General features: G+C 56.1%; 1 protein-coding gene across 2 annotated transcripts in view; it reads left to right on the top strand.

Annotated features, from left to right (window-relative positions):
• The window catches only part of KDM2A (lysine demethylase 2A), a 52172-nt gene that overhangs the window by 28847 nt on the left and 8692 nt on the right, over positions 1 to 14633 (top strand). For both annotated transcript variants that reach the window (XM_063331580.1, XM_063331581.1), the window contains exons 10-13: positions 2662 to 2815; positions 4642 to 4757; positions 5897 to 6023; positions 7502 to 7923. In XM_063331580.1, the coding sequence (XP_063187650.1) occupies positions 2662 to 2815; positions 4642 to 4757; positions 5897 to 6023; positions 7502 to 7923 (819 nt within the window). The remainder of the gene's footprint in view (positions 1 to 2661; positions 2816 to 4641; positions 4758 to 5896; positions 6024 to 7501; positions 7924 to 14633) is intronic.

The following is a 14633-nucleotide window of genomic DNA, read 5'->3' as shown; positions in this document are numbered from 1 at the left end:
TAGAGTAGAATCACCCAGTTCATCCAGGGCCTTGGGCTCCTGAGAGATCATTTGGCTACGTGGCTGATCACCTCTTGGTGTGGCACAAGTAGCACACCGGGAACCGCAGCAAACAGAAGAAAGGTAACGAGAGATGAAAGGGAGCCTCTCCTAAAGCGAAGCTGTCCAGGGGTTTTAAATAGCTGACAGATGCGTGAGGGGTCACCTTAAAACACCAGGTGATTTCAAAAGCAGAAGCCTTTGAACTGAAGGCAAGTGACAGGTCTTTGCTGCAAAACCCCTCGTTGTGATTTAACCCCAGCCAGAGGCGGGGGCCACGCAGCCACTCGCTCACTCCCCCCGGTTGTGATGGGGGAGAGAGTCAGAAGAGCAAAAATGAGGAAAAACACCTGAGTTGAGATAAAGACAGTTTAATAAGTAAAGCAAAAGCTGCTCAGCAACAACCAAAACCATCAGTACACGATGAACACTCTTTCTCATCCCAAATCCAAAACTTCGCGCTACAGCAGCCGCTAATGAGAAAGTTAGCTCCATCCCAACCGAAACCGTGACGCCCCTTGAATGGTTTCTGGTGAGAAGTAGCTCTGAAACAGTGTGAGATTTGAGCTGCTTGTCTGGAGTCTCTTCCTGTAGCTGAGCTCTGCGCCAGATACAGAAACTGAACCCCAGACTCCGTCACGTTTGAGTCTGTCTGGTCACAGACTTCGTTTTGAGTGCAATGTTTGTTCCTGGATGGGCGGCTTCCAGTTATAATTGTGCAGGGATTTCCCCGTACCGGGCATTGTCACCCCAGCTGTGTGTTGGTACTGGGGTCTGACTTGGAAGAAATCTGTCTGGGAGGGGATCTGGGAAGGCGCCAGTCGTCCCACTTGCCCGTAGGCAGGGTGAATTGCACCTTAAGCTCCCTTTACAGGTAGGGGTGTTGTATTCGTTCCCTTAACTTTCAGAAAACAGGTTTGCAATAGAGTTTGTATTCCAGTTTTTGCTAGCTGTAGTTGTTAGCTGTGCTGCAGTCGAGGAAGCTTTGCGCTGCTGTCCGGGGAGGGTGGCAATGCAGACAGACGCTGCTGTACTTTTGAATCCATGCAGTCAGAGCCGCAAAATCTGGTGGTAGCTCAGCTTAGTATTATTAGGAAAAGCTAATCGTAGATCTAGGGTTAGAATCCCAACCATAGGATGGTTTGGGTTGGAAGGGACCTTAAAGATCATCTCATTCCACACCCCTGCCCTGGGCAGGGACACCTCCCACCAGCCCAGGTTGCTCCAAGCCCCGTCCAACCTGGCCTTGAACCCCTCCAGGGATGGGGCAGCCACAGCTTCTCTGGGCAACCTGGGCCAGGGGCTCACCACCCGCACAGCCAAGAATTCCTCCCTCAGATCTCATCTCAATCTCCCCTCTTTCAGTGGAAAACCGATCCCCCTCGTCCCATGGCTCCCCTCCCTGCTCCAGAGTCCCTCCCCAGCTTTCCTGGAGCCCCTTGAGGGACTGGAAGGGGCTGGAAGGTCTCCCCGGAGCCTTCTCTTCTCCAGGCTGAACCCCCCCAGCTCTCTCAGCCTGTCCTCCCAGCAGAGGGGCTCCAGCCCTCCCAGCATCTCCGGGGCCTCCTCTGGCCCCGCTCCAACAGCTCCGTGTCCTTCTGGTGCTGAAGACTCTAAAGTTAGACACGACGTTGGAGGAAAGTATCCTGTAGTGCGGACTTTACCAAAGGCAGGTCCCACCTCTTGCCCAGTGAAATGCAGCTCGCTCCTGGCTTAATCCTTGTGAGCCATTAGAATAGAGCTCATTGCTTCTGATAAAAACCATCAGCCATTTAGTGCTGAATTCATCAAGGAGCCAGGGGTAAAAAAAGGCTGCCTGCGGTGGCTGGACATCTCCTGAGAAAGAGCCTTGGACAGCCTTAGGATACGGAGTCCTCTTCTGTAACTGCTGTGAAGGAACTCTCTGGCTGGAGGCAGCTGGATGGGCTCCCTCCAGGCAGTAAAGGCAGATCTCTAGGAAAGAACTCTTGTCACTTCTTTAGGACAAGTCCTGGGCAATTATTCCATCCTGTCTTTCTCTGCTGACTTAGACTAGGTTCAGGGAGGGCAGCAATCTCCCCCCACCACCTGAAGAACCTGGGCTTTTCACCCACCTTTCCTTGCAAAGGAGATGTAGCTGCCAGACTTCCGCAGTGATTCTGGTGGTTTGTGGCTCCAGTGCTTTCTCCCAAAGGCCGAGCTAACAGTCTTTGAAGAGCCTAGTCGGGGATGGACGTCTCCTTGCCACCTGTATTGCATGGAGCCAGACGGGTGCAAATCTCTCGTGTAGTTCGTACTAACGTGGCAGAAATATGCGGGTAAATATTTCCTTTGACTCTAATACTCTGGTGTCTTTGGGCTCTTTATCTCTTGACGCTGGTGTTAAATAATACCTTACAAAGCATCCCAAGCTCAGTCTGCGTACGGTGGTCAGTGTGTCAGGTCAGGAAGGACCTTGTTCGGCAGCTTCTCAAATGGGACGGCTGTTCAGGTCGCTTTACTGGGAACTTCTGCAGATGTTGCATCGTCTGTGGGCGGGGAGAGGAAGAGATTCAGATGCCGGCAGTGGGACAGGTTTGGAAGAAGCAGGGGGCAGTCAGTAGCTATTTTGCTATGACTTACACGTGTTGTCTTTCTTTGCAGATCTTCTGGCTGATCCCTCCTACACCCCAGAACCTGGAGCTCTATGAAAACTGGCTTCTCTCAGGGAAGCAGGGAGACATTTTCCTTGGGGACAGAGTGTCAGAGTGCCAGCGCATCGAGCTCAAGCAGGGCTACACGTTTGTCATCCCCTCAGGTACCGCAGGGTGGGCAGGGGCACCCTGGCCTTTACCAGGGTTGTGGCAGGAGGCCGAAACTCCTGGAACACAAGAGAAATCAGAACAGGCAGGGTTTAGCTTCCCCCTTCATGAGTAACTGGGGGAGGGAGACGTGATGTGCCTCTGTCCTCTTGCTTGCCAGCTCCCTAAAACACGTCTGTCATGGCACTGCGGATTCAGCCCAGGCGACAGGAAAGTTGTGGCTGGCTCGCATCACATAATTGATCAATTATTAAAGGAGGCTTTCCCAGAGCCCGGCATGTTGCCACGCGTCGAGGACAGAGGCTGGCCCGAGGCAGCACGGCTCCTCAGCTTCCCGGGTCTCCCCTGAAATCTCTGCAGAGTTACGTTCAAATTTTGAAGCAAGGAAGGGAGCCAGTGTGTGAATTTTAAGGAGCAAGGTGACTGCTCTGAACACGAGAAAAGACAATCAAACAGTCTGCGTGTACTGGACATAGAAGAACTGGAAATCATGTAGGTAGAAGCAGATATTGGAAAATGCTGAAACCCAGTAAGGAGCTGGGAAGCAGTAACCGGGGAGAGACTCGCAGCTAACTGCTTTGCAGAGGGCTTGGGCAAAGAGACTTTGAGGTTGGGAGCGGGAACACTCTCGAGGTAAGAGAAATTTTTAGCCTGACTCGGTTTAGCAAGCAGAATAGTTGGAGGGCATCAGCAGTGTCTTGCATGCACAGTGAGTGCTGTGCTGTGCTGGAAAACAGCAGAGGAGGAAGAGATGAGGCAGATGAAACAGCGGCTCAGGTTGGTTTTTTGCAAGGACTGGCTCCCAGCCTTTCAGGATGTCTGCAAAATGTTGTGCTTGCACTAGGGAGTGCTCCCTTGTGAGGAGAAAGATTGTTGGACCCCTTTTGAGTCTTCTAATAAAACCGTTTTATAAAAATTGTCTGGAAGATTGTCTCAGATGGCAAAGAATGCTGTAACCTGCCGTTTTGCCTCCAGCAGCAGTGCAGGACTAAGCTGTGTTGTACGTACGTACCCCTGTAGCTTACAGCAAGACCGGGAACAAAAAGCACCAGGGACTGCACAAGTTACTCATTTTTGACCCTGGTACCATGACTGACACTTCTTGTGAATTGAGTGGCCTTGCCCTAAGGAAACTCATGCTGGAATTCCCGAAATGTTGGGCTGGGCTGGATTGTATTGGAGATGACAGAGCTGGGTCTAGAGTTGCTTTGAGGGTTCTTTTAATTATTTAACAGACTTTGGAAGACTCTTTTTCCTTGCTGCTGGTGTTCTTTAGGCCCAGTGCAGCTAGGAAGCAACTTTACAGAGACACCGGGATGACAAAGCGCTATGGACAGGAGGTGGGCAGTGGCACGTGTGCCGCCACGGGAGGATGCGAGGCCAGATCCACAGGTGTATTTAAGTGCCTAAGTACAAGGCTGTCTCCAGCTCTTCGATGGGTCGAGTGAGCTGGGTATCGAGTAATTCGGTAGTGACACTTCAGGAGGGGTGAGCATTGCTGCGTCACAGCAGCTCCTCAAAGAGCTGGAGTCTGTGGGGTCCCTTCCTAGCTCCCCGCTGCCACTAGGGCTGGCTGACGTGACAAGGGGTCAGTAGCTGGTCTGTGTGTTCGCAGCTGACCTGGATGCAGGTTAAGGGTGTAACTGTCAGGGTGGACTTAGCGGAACAGCCTGAAGGTTGCGTGGATTTGACAGTCTTGCTCTGAAAAGCACAGTTCGTAAGAGATCGCAAAGAATTGGAATTAGCGGGGACTGTCAGTCGTGAGACTCTGACCTCACCTGGTCGCTCAGAAGGATTCTTCAAACTCTGCTTTCTCTCCAAGGTTGGATCCATGCCGTGTACACTCCCATGGACACGCTGGTTTTCGGAGGCAACTTCTTACACAGCTTCAACATCCCTATGCAGCTCCGGATCTACAGCATCGAAGACCGCACGCGGGTAAGGACCTGCGGGAGAGCTGGCAGGACGTGGCCTCCTGGGACGGTGGGGAGGGCGCAGCCAGGAGCGGTGGCGTGCAGGCAGGCAAGTTCAGAATCACCCTGTCACGGATTGCTCCACTCTAGTTGTCAAGAAGCGAGCTTCCAGGCTTCTGAGGGGTCTGGAAACCTTGCTGTGAGTGTGATGGGGACCTCGGCTGGCTTCCTGAAGAGGAAGGCATCAACACGTCCATGGAGCTCGTCCAGCGTGTTGCCTCTTCCCTTACCTGGCTGCTTTCTGCTGCTGCTTGGTGTTGATCTTAAACCTTGATGACTGGTCTGAGATCACTGAAACTAAAGGCTTCCTGAGGTCTTGAGCTGAGAACGCCATTGGCAAGTGGGTGTTCTCGCTTGCTCCTTGTGGAGAGGTGGGTCCTGCCATGCTTGACTCCTCTAGAGGAGCTTCGGGACACGCCTGGGCTGTGATGGACAGACTGTTGGCCAAAGCAGTTCAGGGTGCTGCAGCAGGCAGGACCTGTGGGTTAGCGCTCAGATGTCAGACCATCATCCAGAGCAGCTGAGACACACACACGACGACGGAGCGTGTGCCTGCGTAGCCTCAGGAAGGTGCGAGGCAGGCAGCAGGGTCAGGGAGATCTTCTGCCTGCGCGCGAATTGCCGGCGCTGATGTGACAGAGCCCCTGCTAAATAGCTGAGCTGGTAACACCTCTCTTAATAGACCAGCCCTTTCCCTCCCCCAGTACAAATCCTGTCAGATGCCGTGCTGGGGCTTGGGAAGTGGGCTTGAACCATTCCCTTCAACTGAAATCTCTTGTGGCATCCGCCACTTCTTTCTCGCACTAATGAGAAGGAGGTCTGTGGGGGAAGAGCTGCAACCCTAACAAAGAAAAATGAAATGTTAATGGCTTGCGAGTGAGTAGCGCCTGGTCTCTGCTCTGCCTGGGGATAATATCCTTTTGCGAGGAGAATTACATCAGGCTGCCAGAAGCATGAATGATGCTGTTAAACATGGACATGCATTTCCTGTCTCTCAGGAGGAGATCGGTCTGGTCCGAAGGCAGCAGTAATAAGAGCTCTCCCTGTGCAGCCCGGTGGCGATGGAAGCCTGAGCTGATCCCCTTCCCCTTGCCTCTTTCGCAGGTCCCAAATAAGTTTCGTTATCCCTTCTATTACGAGATGTGTTGGTACGTGCTGGAGCGCTATGTCTACTGCATCACCAGCCGCTCGCATCTGACCAAGGACTTCCAGAAGGAATCGCTCAGTATGGGTAAGCGGTGGCTCTCCAGCCCTTATTCCTCCCTCACCCGTATCGAAGCGGTTTCTTGCACCCTCCAGCTGGGGAACTGTCTGGCTCGGGCAGGGGAGGGCTCTGTGGGAAGCATTTGGGACCATCGCTTCCTCAGTCTCGCCAGGTGGTTTCTTCGGGTATTTCCTCCCTTTTCCCTATTTGCCGCACTGAGCGGCCGGAGGGCACTGCAGACTGGCTGAAGGAGGCGCGATTTATTTCTTTTTTTCCTTTGAGCGAGAAGTCAAAACTAGCCCGGCTTTTGCTTCCTCCTTTGCCCCTGCAGCAGGCCAGGTTCCTTGCAGCTGCGAAACCAGCACGCAAAGTTCCTGGCCTTGCTGGTACGCGCAAAGCCTTTAACAGAAGAGGTGGAGGGAAGTTGCAGTAACCACCGCTGTGCTGTGGGCTGTGCGGCAGTAACGCTTTCTTGCTCATCAGGGCCTTCCTGCGCACAGAATTTAAAGCGCTGTCAAGGTTATGTGCAAGGGAAGGCAGGGAGTCTCTTGCAAAAGGAACGTTTGGCCTCTTTACAGCCAAGGTACGCGGGACCCGAGGAGTGGTTCAACAGGCGATTTCTTAGAGACCCTTCTTCAGAGTGGGAGAGAGCCGGATAGCTTCTACCCGAGGCTCTCGAAGCAAATCTGTCCTCGCTCCCCTATGAGGCTGTAAATGCTGACTTCTGGGCACCTCTCCTCACAGCCACAGCCTCTTCGGGGCTTTTGATTTCTGCCCAAGGGGTGCTAGCAGAGGGACACGGCTCCCTGCTCTTGTCCTCCTCCTGTGGCCCTGTTGGGATGTCCCTCAACACCCTGTTGGGAAAGGCTGTCTCTGTCCTCCTCCTGCCTGGAGGTCCCCAGTGCCTTCGTCGCCTTTTCTCTGCCGCTGAGCGGCGTGAAGGTTGTGCAGAGAGCCAAAAGGAACGGAGGGGTGCTTTATCCTGCGCAATCAGGCTCGGAGACCTCACGGTCATCAAGCGAGTCCACATCCTCTTTCTCCCATGATGAAGGCAGGGTCAAGATTCCCAAGTCACTCACAGGACCAGATGGCTGGACATCCTAAGTCCTCCAAAAGCAAAGTCAGGTTGGACGGGGCTTTGAGCAACCTGATCTAGTGAAAGATGGCCCTGCCTGTGGCAGGGGGCTTGGACTAGATGAGCTTTAAAGGTCCCTTCCAACACAAACCATTCCAGGATTCTGTTAAATTTAGTCTAGAGTGTTGCTGTTCCCTCCTCTGGGAGGTTTTCCCATGTCTCATGCCTCGCCTTCACACAAAATGAGCCAGGAATGGGAAAGGTTTTTAGCTGTTCTGCCACTGTCTGCCCCATCGTTTCCTCTCACCTTGTCCCTGTACGTATCTGTTGCTTCGACGTAACTGGGGGGATTCCTCTAGAAGCCGAACACCTCCTGTGGGTGAGCGTCTGGCCACCGTGCTCTTCTCTCACTCTTTCTCCATCCCGGCAGATATGGAGCTGAGCTCCTCGGACTCGGTAAACATGGAGGAGGAGGAGGAGGAGGAAGAAGAGGATGACGCAGCAGGGAAGGAACCCAGGCGACCGGTCACAAGGCGGTCCATTCTCACCAGCCCAATAGCCAACGGTGCCAATGTGGACTATGATGAACTGGGCAAGAGCTGCCGGAGCAGCCTGCCAGGTCTGAAGAAGACCCCATCTATAGACTCTTCCGACTCCAGCCGGGGCTCCCAAAACGGCCAGGCCTGGGACCCCAATGGTGGCAGCCCGCGCAAGAGCAGGAAGGTCCACCTGACGCAGTTTGAGCTGGAGGGGCTGCGCTGCCTCGTGGACAAACTGGAGTCGCTCCCTCTGCACAAGAAGTGCGTTCCCACCGGCATCGAGGATGAGGACGCCCTCATCGCTGACGTCAAGGTACGTAAAGGCGTGAGGGAGCCGCAAGCGCTGCCCTTCCTCGGGGCGGCCAGGGCTCCATCCGCTTTCTTGCGGCATCGGAGGTGGAAAGGCATTTTCCCACAGGGAAAACTGTGCTTGACTCCGACTGTACCCCCACCCTGGGGCAAGGGGGTGATGTTTCTGGAGACTTGGTGTCCTCTTCCTCCTCTATGTGAGGCTGATGATATACCAGCTGAGGCTGAGGGACAGCCCTGGCTTGGGTTTTGGGTCATGGCTAGCAGGAGCAGTTACTGCTCCCAGCCACTAACTGGGGACGCTCTGGGCCCTGGCTGGGTCCCTTGCGGGTGTCGGCGCAAGAGCGCTCGTTTGCGATGCAGTTCGTTTCCAGTTCTGGCCGTGGACTCCTTGCGATGCTGGATACTGTGACAGTTGCAGCCCTTTCCTTGCCCCAGGTGTTTCCTTGCCCCAGACAACCCAAAGAAACCCTTGTTTCTTTGAGCTGTTTGCAGAAGATGTGACCTTAGGTTATATGAGTCAGTTTGGTTTTTTTCATTGGTTTTTTTTCCTCCTTTTTCCCTACCCTGCTTTACACCCCGAGCTCTATCTGCCAGACCTGTTGTGCCGAACTTTTGGTGTTTTAACCCTTTCAGCACGGAAGTGAGCATGTCAGCCTCGCTCTATTCCCCAAAAGTCCAGTTTAGTCCCTAAACCCCCAGTTACCTTCTGCTCCCTTCCTTGCTGATGGTGATCTGTTCAGCTGCTTGCCTGTACCGACACTGACATACAGATACAGCCATGGGTGTATCTCAGTCTTTGCCATTGTGGGTTTTTTCTCTCTCCTGATCTTTTTTTTTTTTTTTTAATTTTTTTTTTGGTGGGTCGTCTGGTAAATCCAGCTCTCCGCCGCCTTTGGAGCGGAGGGCGCAGCTCTGGGGTCCCAGGGTGGGCTGTCGTCTGCTCCTGGTGGAGCTTGGCTGAAGGCCTGGGAGTAGGTGCTGTTAGTGGGCTGCAATTCTGGTTTCCCGTGGCTTTTTCAAGTGCGCTGTGTGTGCTGTGGCCTTCGAGAATGCAGCACGTGTGTCTCTGAGCCGCCGTGGTGGCCCTGCCACGAACCGTGTGATGCTCCAGAGAGACTCGGACTGAGCTGTGAGCGCCGCCTTTCACCCCTTGGACCGGGAAAGGAGAGCCTGGTGTCGTGTGTTGGGTGTTTTCAAGGCAGAGCATTCAAGGTTGTCGGTGTTCGGCTGGGTTTTGAGACCTGTTCAAAGGACTTGTTGTGTCCTTGAGCTAACGGACACGTGGCTGTGGTTTGGATGTGACCCACTAGCCCCCATGTCCAGTTGTACCTGGCAGATGAGCAAAAGCCCGTGCAGTCTGGTCAGAGCAAACAGCTTCCCCGAAGGCCTTGCTCCTTAAATCCTGCTGTCCTCTGAGGCTCAGAAGTATCCGGAGCTGCAGGACTCTCTCCCTCAGGATTATTAGCAGCCTCTCAAGTAGAGCCTGTGCTACAGGGCATCCTCGGGGCATGAATTCCTTGGTCACCAGACTGCAGTGGCTGGAGGAAACAGGACGAGTTCATCAAACTACAGCAAACTTCTACTTCCAAAACATAGGTTTTCCTTAAAGGTGATGGAACTGGCAAATGCAGGTTGGCTTATAAATCCTGCAGAAAGGGGCAAGATGTTTCTAGCTAAACCTTTTAACTGGTGTGGCGACTGAAAAGCATGATGAGTGAAGGTCTAATTTTCAATATCGATAGCTTGTATGAAGAATACCTTATTTTTTTTTTTTTTAAGGCAGGACAAGTTGTTACCAAGCTAGAGGTGAGAGGTGACCATCCACGCCTCTGTAACTCATGATGGGGGCTACAGATCCTATTTCAGTTGTGTTTCCTCTGTAAGCTTCGGTGTAGCTCCTTCCTCTAATAGCTTTTGTGTTGTTGCGCAATTGTAGCTGACTGTCCCAGAACGAAATTCTACTGGGGCTGTGTGTAAGTGCGGCCCTTCCCTTCTCTGGTCTTGTTCTGATGCTCCTGCCTTCCCTCCCAGCTCTCGGAGGCGTGATCCGTGCGGGATCCCTCGTGCTGCCCCCCAGACCTGCTGTTTCTCTTCATGCGCTAGTGGAGAACTACAACCTAATCCATTTTCAGTGATTTAAACTGAACAGAAAGAGCGCGTCCTCCACAGCGTCTTAGCCTCACGCTGGGACCGTCGGTCTGCAGCAGGTACCCTTACGTCACCAAGTGAGGTCATTAATGGACCTGGGATCTGGCCAGCAGGACCTCTGGGGAAAGACCCGCTCTAGAGAAGCACAGAACCAATGTGTTTTCAGCACTCGCCAACTCTGCTGCCATCACTACATAGTTGTCTTCCAGTTAGGCAGACGTTGTGGTACGGAAGGCTTTTGTGCTACCCGGGATCAGGACATGGCGTTTTCTCATCGTAGAGGCCAGACACACAGGTAGGGAGTGACCTGGCACCTTGATCTGCCTGTCAGATCAAATTGTCCCACCACCCTCTGCTAACCGGTGTCCCCAGGCCCACGGCAGCAGGCAAAGAGCAGGAAAATGCTGCCTTTTCCCAGTGTTTTATGTGGTGATCATGACTTCAGGATGTCCTATGTGTTGGGTCACGTGAAGAAATACGCTTCTCTATCCTGTCGTGAATTGGGCCTGGAGCCATCACGTGTTGGGACGTGACACTTTGGATGTGACAAAGATGTGCTTCCAGCTCCGTGGCAGGTGGGATTGTCCACCTGCTGAGACTCTAAACCAAGGCTGCATCAGGCATCTTGAATAGGAAGAGCATGTTGCCACCTCTGCCTCTCCTTAACCTTTCCAGCTTTGCCTCTCTCCCTTGGAAAGCTCCTGGTGACACCACGTCGCTGCCTTCTGAGCCGGTGACTGAGAGCTGCTCTCCAGTGGCTTAACTGGGAGGGCCTGGAGAAACCAAAAAGGCTTGTAGCACTGCCTCGGGAGAAGATCCGGCTTTGCAAAATGAGGTTGTGACCTGTTGCCTTGTAGCACTGATGTCTTGCTGAAAAATCTCCCTGTGTTTGGTGATGGCCTGGACTGGGGTTGTTGGAAAGATCATTGTCAAAGAGGGAACTTCTGAGAGGTCCCACTGTTTTTTGACTGCTTCTGTCCATCACTTCTGACCTCTCTTGGGGTCGTTTCCCTCATTTAGGCGTCAGAGGAGCAGGGTGGTTCATGAGGCTCTGGCTTCAGAGCTCTCAGACCTGCTGCCGGCTGACTTGTGGGGAGCTGAGCCCACCTTTGAGCCATTCGCTTGCCACGGGGCCACCAAGCCCTGCGGCCTCAGTAACTGGCATGATTGGGTTATATTTGGGCTCTGCATGGAGATGTTGGAGCACCAAGCGCTGTAGAAACAAGAAGAGCTTCTCCTAAAAGTGTGGATGCTGTCTCCAGGACCTCATCTCAAAGGCTCTGGTCTGGCGTTGCCCATGTACCTGGGTCTCCCTATGGTCAGAGACATCTCCTCGCTCCCTCTGAATGCGTGTTACTCTCCTCGTCTGCCTGGGCTGCTCCTCCTGTGGGTCACATCTGCCTGAAACGTCCTCCGTGCCTCATGTTCTCCTTTCCCTGCCCCAGGAAATCTGCCGGCTGGAATCTGCTTTCCCAAGACAATTTCTTTCTCCAGGTGCTCGCATCTAAAAGAAGCGGAAAACATGTCAGCTCGCTGAAGCCCGGGGGATGCAAAAGCACCGATGAGCGCCCTTGGGAAGAGAGAGTGGTCCGAGGGCGTTCCACTCTCTCTCGGTGGCCATGGGGACAGCACAGAGTTCCCCATTCTCTGCAGGGCAATGGGGCACAGAGAGGAATTGGTGAGGAATGGGACCTGACTCCACAGGGATGGATGTGGAAGGCCAGGGTGGCCTGTGAGCTGTGCCGAAAAGGTCCCCACCTTGGTGGGACAGCAGCACTGGCCAGGTCAGATGAGACTAAAGCCAGGTGTGAAGTGCTGAGCACCGTGCGTGGTGGTTCTCCCCATGCCTCTGCCAGCGGTGTGACGTTCACGAGATGCCTGATGCTTCCACAATTGCTGTCCAAATGGACATGCCAGAGACCCCTCTGCCCTCCTGCCCGACCGGCTGTCACCTCAGCGTGCCACCTGATGCACTTGACCTTGGCGATGTGACGGAGGAGCCACCCTGCACGTCCTCCACGCTGGCTGTCCCTGGTGCGATGCAGAGAGCAAGATCCATGGAGAGCCTGTGCCAGGGAGTGCCCGAGGTGGTGCCAGTCTGGAGTCAGGTGGCCCAGTGGCTTCCTGGGCTCTCCAGGGGCAGGAGAGACAAAAGCCGAGGTTGCCCACAGATGCTTTGGCTGCATCAAGAGTGGGGAGCGGTCGCTGTTCTCCAGTGCTGCTTTGGGGAACTTGCTTTATTTCAAGAGCTTCCTCCATTTTAATTGCGGTGGTCTGGAGGCGGGGTGCTGGGGGGGGGAAGTTGGGGTGTCTCAGGGAGGTGGGGCTGGCTGGGGGGACCTTGCTTCACCCGGAATGGGTTTGTCCCCCTCTAGCGGTTAGGTCACCGGTGGCTTTGGGACTACAGCTGCTCCCAAACTTTAGCTGACGGGATACTTGTCGGGGAGGGTTTGTGCATCCAGGTCGGGAGGGTGCAATCCCTGCAGCCCGCCTGTTTTGGGGGATGATTTCCCGCTCCCACACACACCTTGCCTTCATTTAAAAGCCCTTTCTCCCCGCTCACGCCGGCGCTGTCTCCTAGACCCAGGTGGGTTCCAGCAGGAACCCCCCAAAAAACCACTTCGGAGAAGACAAAAGAAGGGCGTCGGGGGAGGCTGGCCGTGAGCGGGGCTGGGGTGAGGGCTCTCCGCCGTGCTCTCCCCCCGGCTTGCCCCGGCCCTGGGGACCCTGGCCCCCCAGCTTCTCCGATTGCGGTGGCGGAGGGAGGGAGGGAAGAAGGTGGGCCGCGCCGCTCTCGGGGGCCCCTGCGCCAATCCGTGCGGCGCCAACCGCCCGTCCCGGCCCCTCCCGGCTCTGCAGCAGAACGGCTCTGCCCTCTGCTCGTTCGCTCGCTTTTTTCTCTTCTGCCATCTTCCCGTTGCAAAGCATTGCTGGGAACCGCATGTGGGTGACGCAGCAGCATTGTTTCAGGCTCAGGAAGCTGCCGCTGCTGCCCAAGGGCTCCTCGGGAGGAGCACGAGGTTGCCAGTGCGGTTGCCGGAGCCCGGGAGGAACCGGGGGCTCTCGGGGCGGGGGGCACGGCTGCTCCCCCAACCATGTCCCCGAAGACCCGGGATCCGGCTCGGGTCCGCTCAGATTGAGCCAGCCCCTGGAGGTGTCTGGGGAGAGGGGGGGGCCCCGGCCCTCGCAGTGCGGGCACCGAGACAAAGAGGGCTCGGCAAACTTCGCCCCAGAGTCACGGCAGCTCCAGAGGCGCAAGGTCAGGCAGTTGGCAACGCTCGCGGGATGGGGAGGGGACGCGGGGACTCTCCGGACCCAGCCAGGGTGGGAGGGGACCGCGGCGGGGTGGGGGGGAACGGACCCTTACTTCCCTGGAGGGGGGTCCCTGGCTGGTGCTCGGGCTCGCTTCTCCCCTCCCCTTCCCTGGGGCGCGCTCGCTGGTGCCGAGTTCCTGGGGAAGCATGCGGTGAGCTCCCGGGGTACCCCCCGCCTTGTCCCCCCGGCACCATCCAGAGCGCGAGGGGTCAGAGAGGACGGAAGGGGCTGTCGCCCACCTCGACACCGAGCCAGATGCAGCCCCGAGACCCTGACGTCCCCCCCCGCCTCCCGCCACCCCCTTAGCACCCCCGGCTCGGAGCGTGCCCTAGCCACCGCCACCCCCCGCGGTGCCCCGGCCAGGGGGGAGGCTGCAGTTCCCTGCCCACACGTATGTATTGGGGACACCCCCGCCCCCCACCTCCAGCCCCTGACCTTTTCTTTTCGGCGTGCGCTCGTGGGAAGGGCTGGCGGGGAGGCGGAAAGTCTGTAGGCAGCACCCTGCGCCGAGGGGAGGCTGCGGCTTCCTTCCGCCCGAGAAGGAACCGAGGGAGCCCCGGTAAGCCTGTACCGGGCCCGGGGAGCGCGCAGCCCCCACGGCGCCGGGGGGGGGACAACACACCATCCGGCCCCTGCCCTGGCACGGCCTGGCAGCGGGAAGCACCGCCACGCGTTGGGGGATGCCGGCAGGAGGCTCCTGCCTTGCGTAGTCATGGCAACGCCGAGTAAATAAAGCACCTTTGCAACTGGCAAATTCGGTAGGGAATGGGCTGCTGGGGAGGGGGCTGCGATGGAGGAGCTGGGGGGACAAAAGGGACAGGGTGACTGCAGGGAGTCCCCATCCACTGAGAGCGAGGGTGCCCGGAGGGCAGCGTGCCGGTCCGGTGGGAGCCGAGGCATCTCTTGTGCCAAAAGCTAAACCCCGAGGCAAGTGCCGGGGAGCAGCTTTTTGGCTACCGGGCAGCTTGCCCCAGGGCTGCTGGGTCACCGCGTCCTGCCGCCGCTGCACCCCGCAGCTACCCCACACCCGGGGCCCACCGCGGGGAGAGACGGAGGGACCCTCGTGCTTCCCCCCCCACCGTAAATCCCCCTGGATTGCAGAAGCTTGGCACTCTCCCCCCCTGCCACCGCAGAGAGCGGGGCCTGGAGGCTGAAAGGCGGCTGATGAAAGCGCTCGTGCAGATCGACTCGACGGAGCTTGTCTGCCTAACGTGGGGAGGGATCGTTGCTGGCGGGCGTGGGTAGAAG

The sequence above is a fragment of the Chroicocephalus ridibundus genome, chromosome 4 (assembly GCF_963924245.1).
Source record: "Chroicocephalus ridibundus chromosome 4, bChrRid1.1, whole genome shotgun sequence".
NCBI lineage: Eukaryota > Metazoa > Chordata > Aves > Charadriiformes > Laridae > Chroicocephalus > Chroicocephalus ridibundus.
The sequence above is the reverse complement of the archived record's forward strand: the minus strand, read 5'-3'. Positions and strand labels throughout refer to the sequence as shown.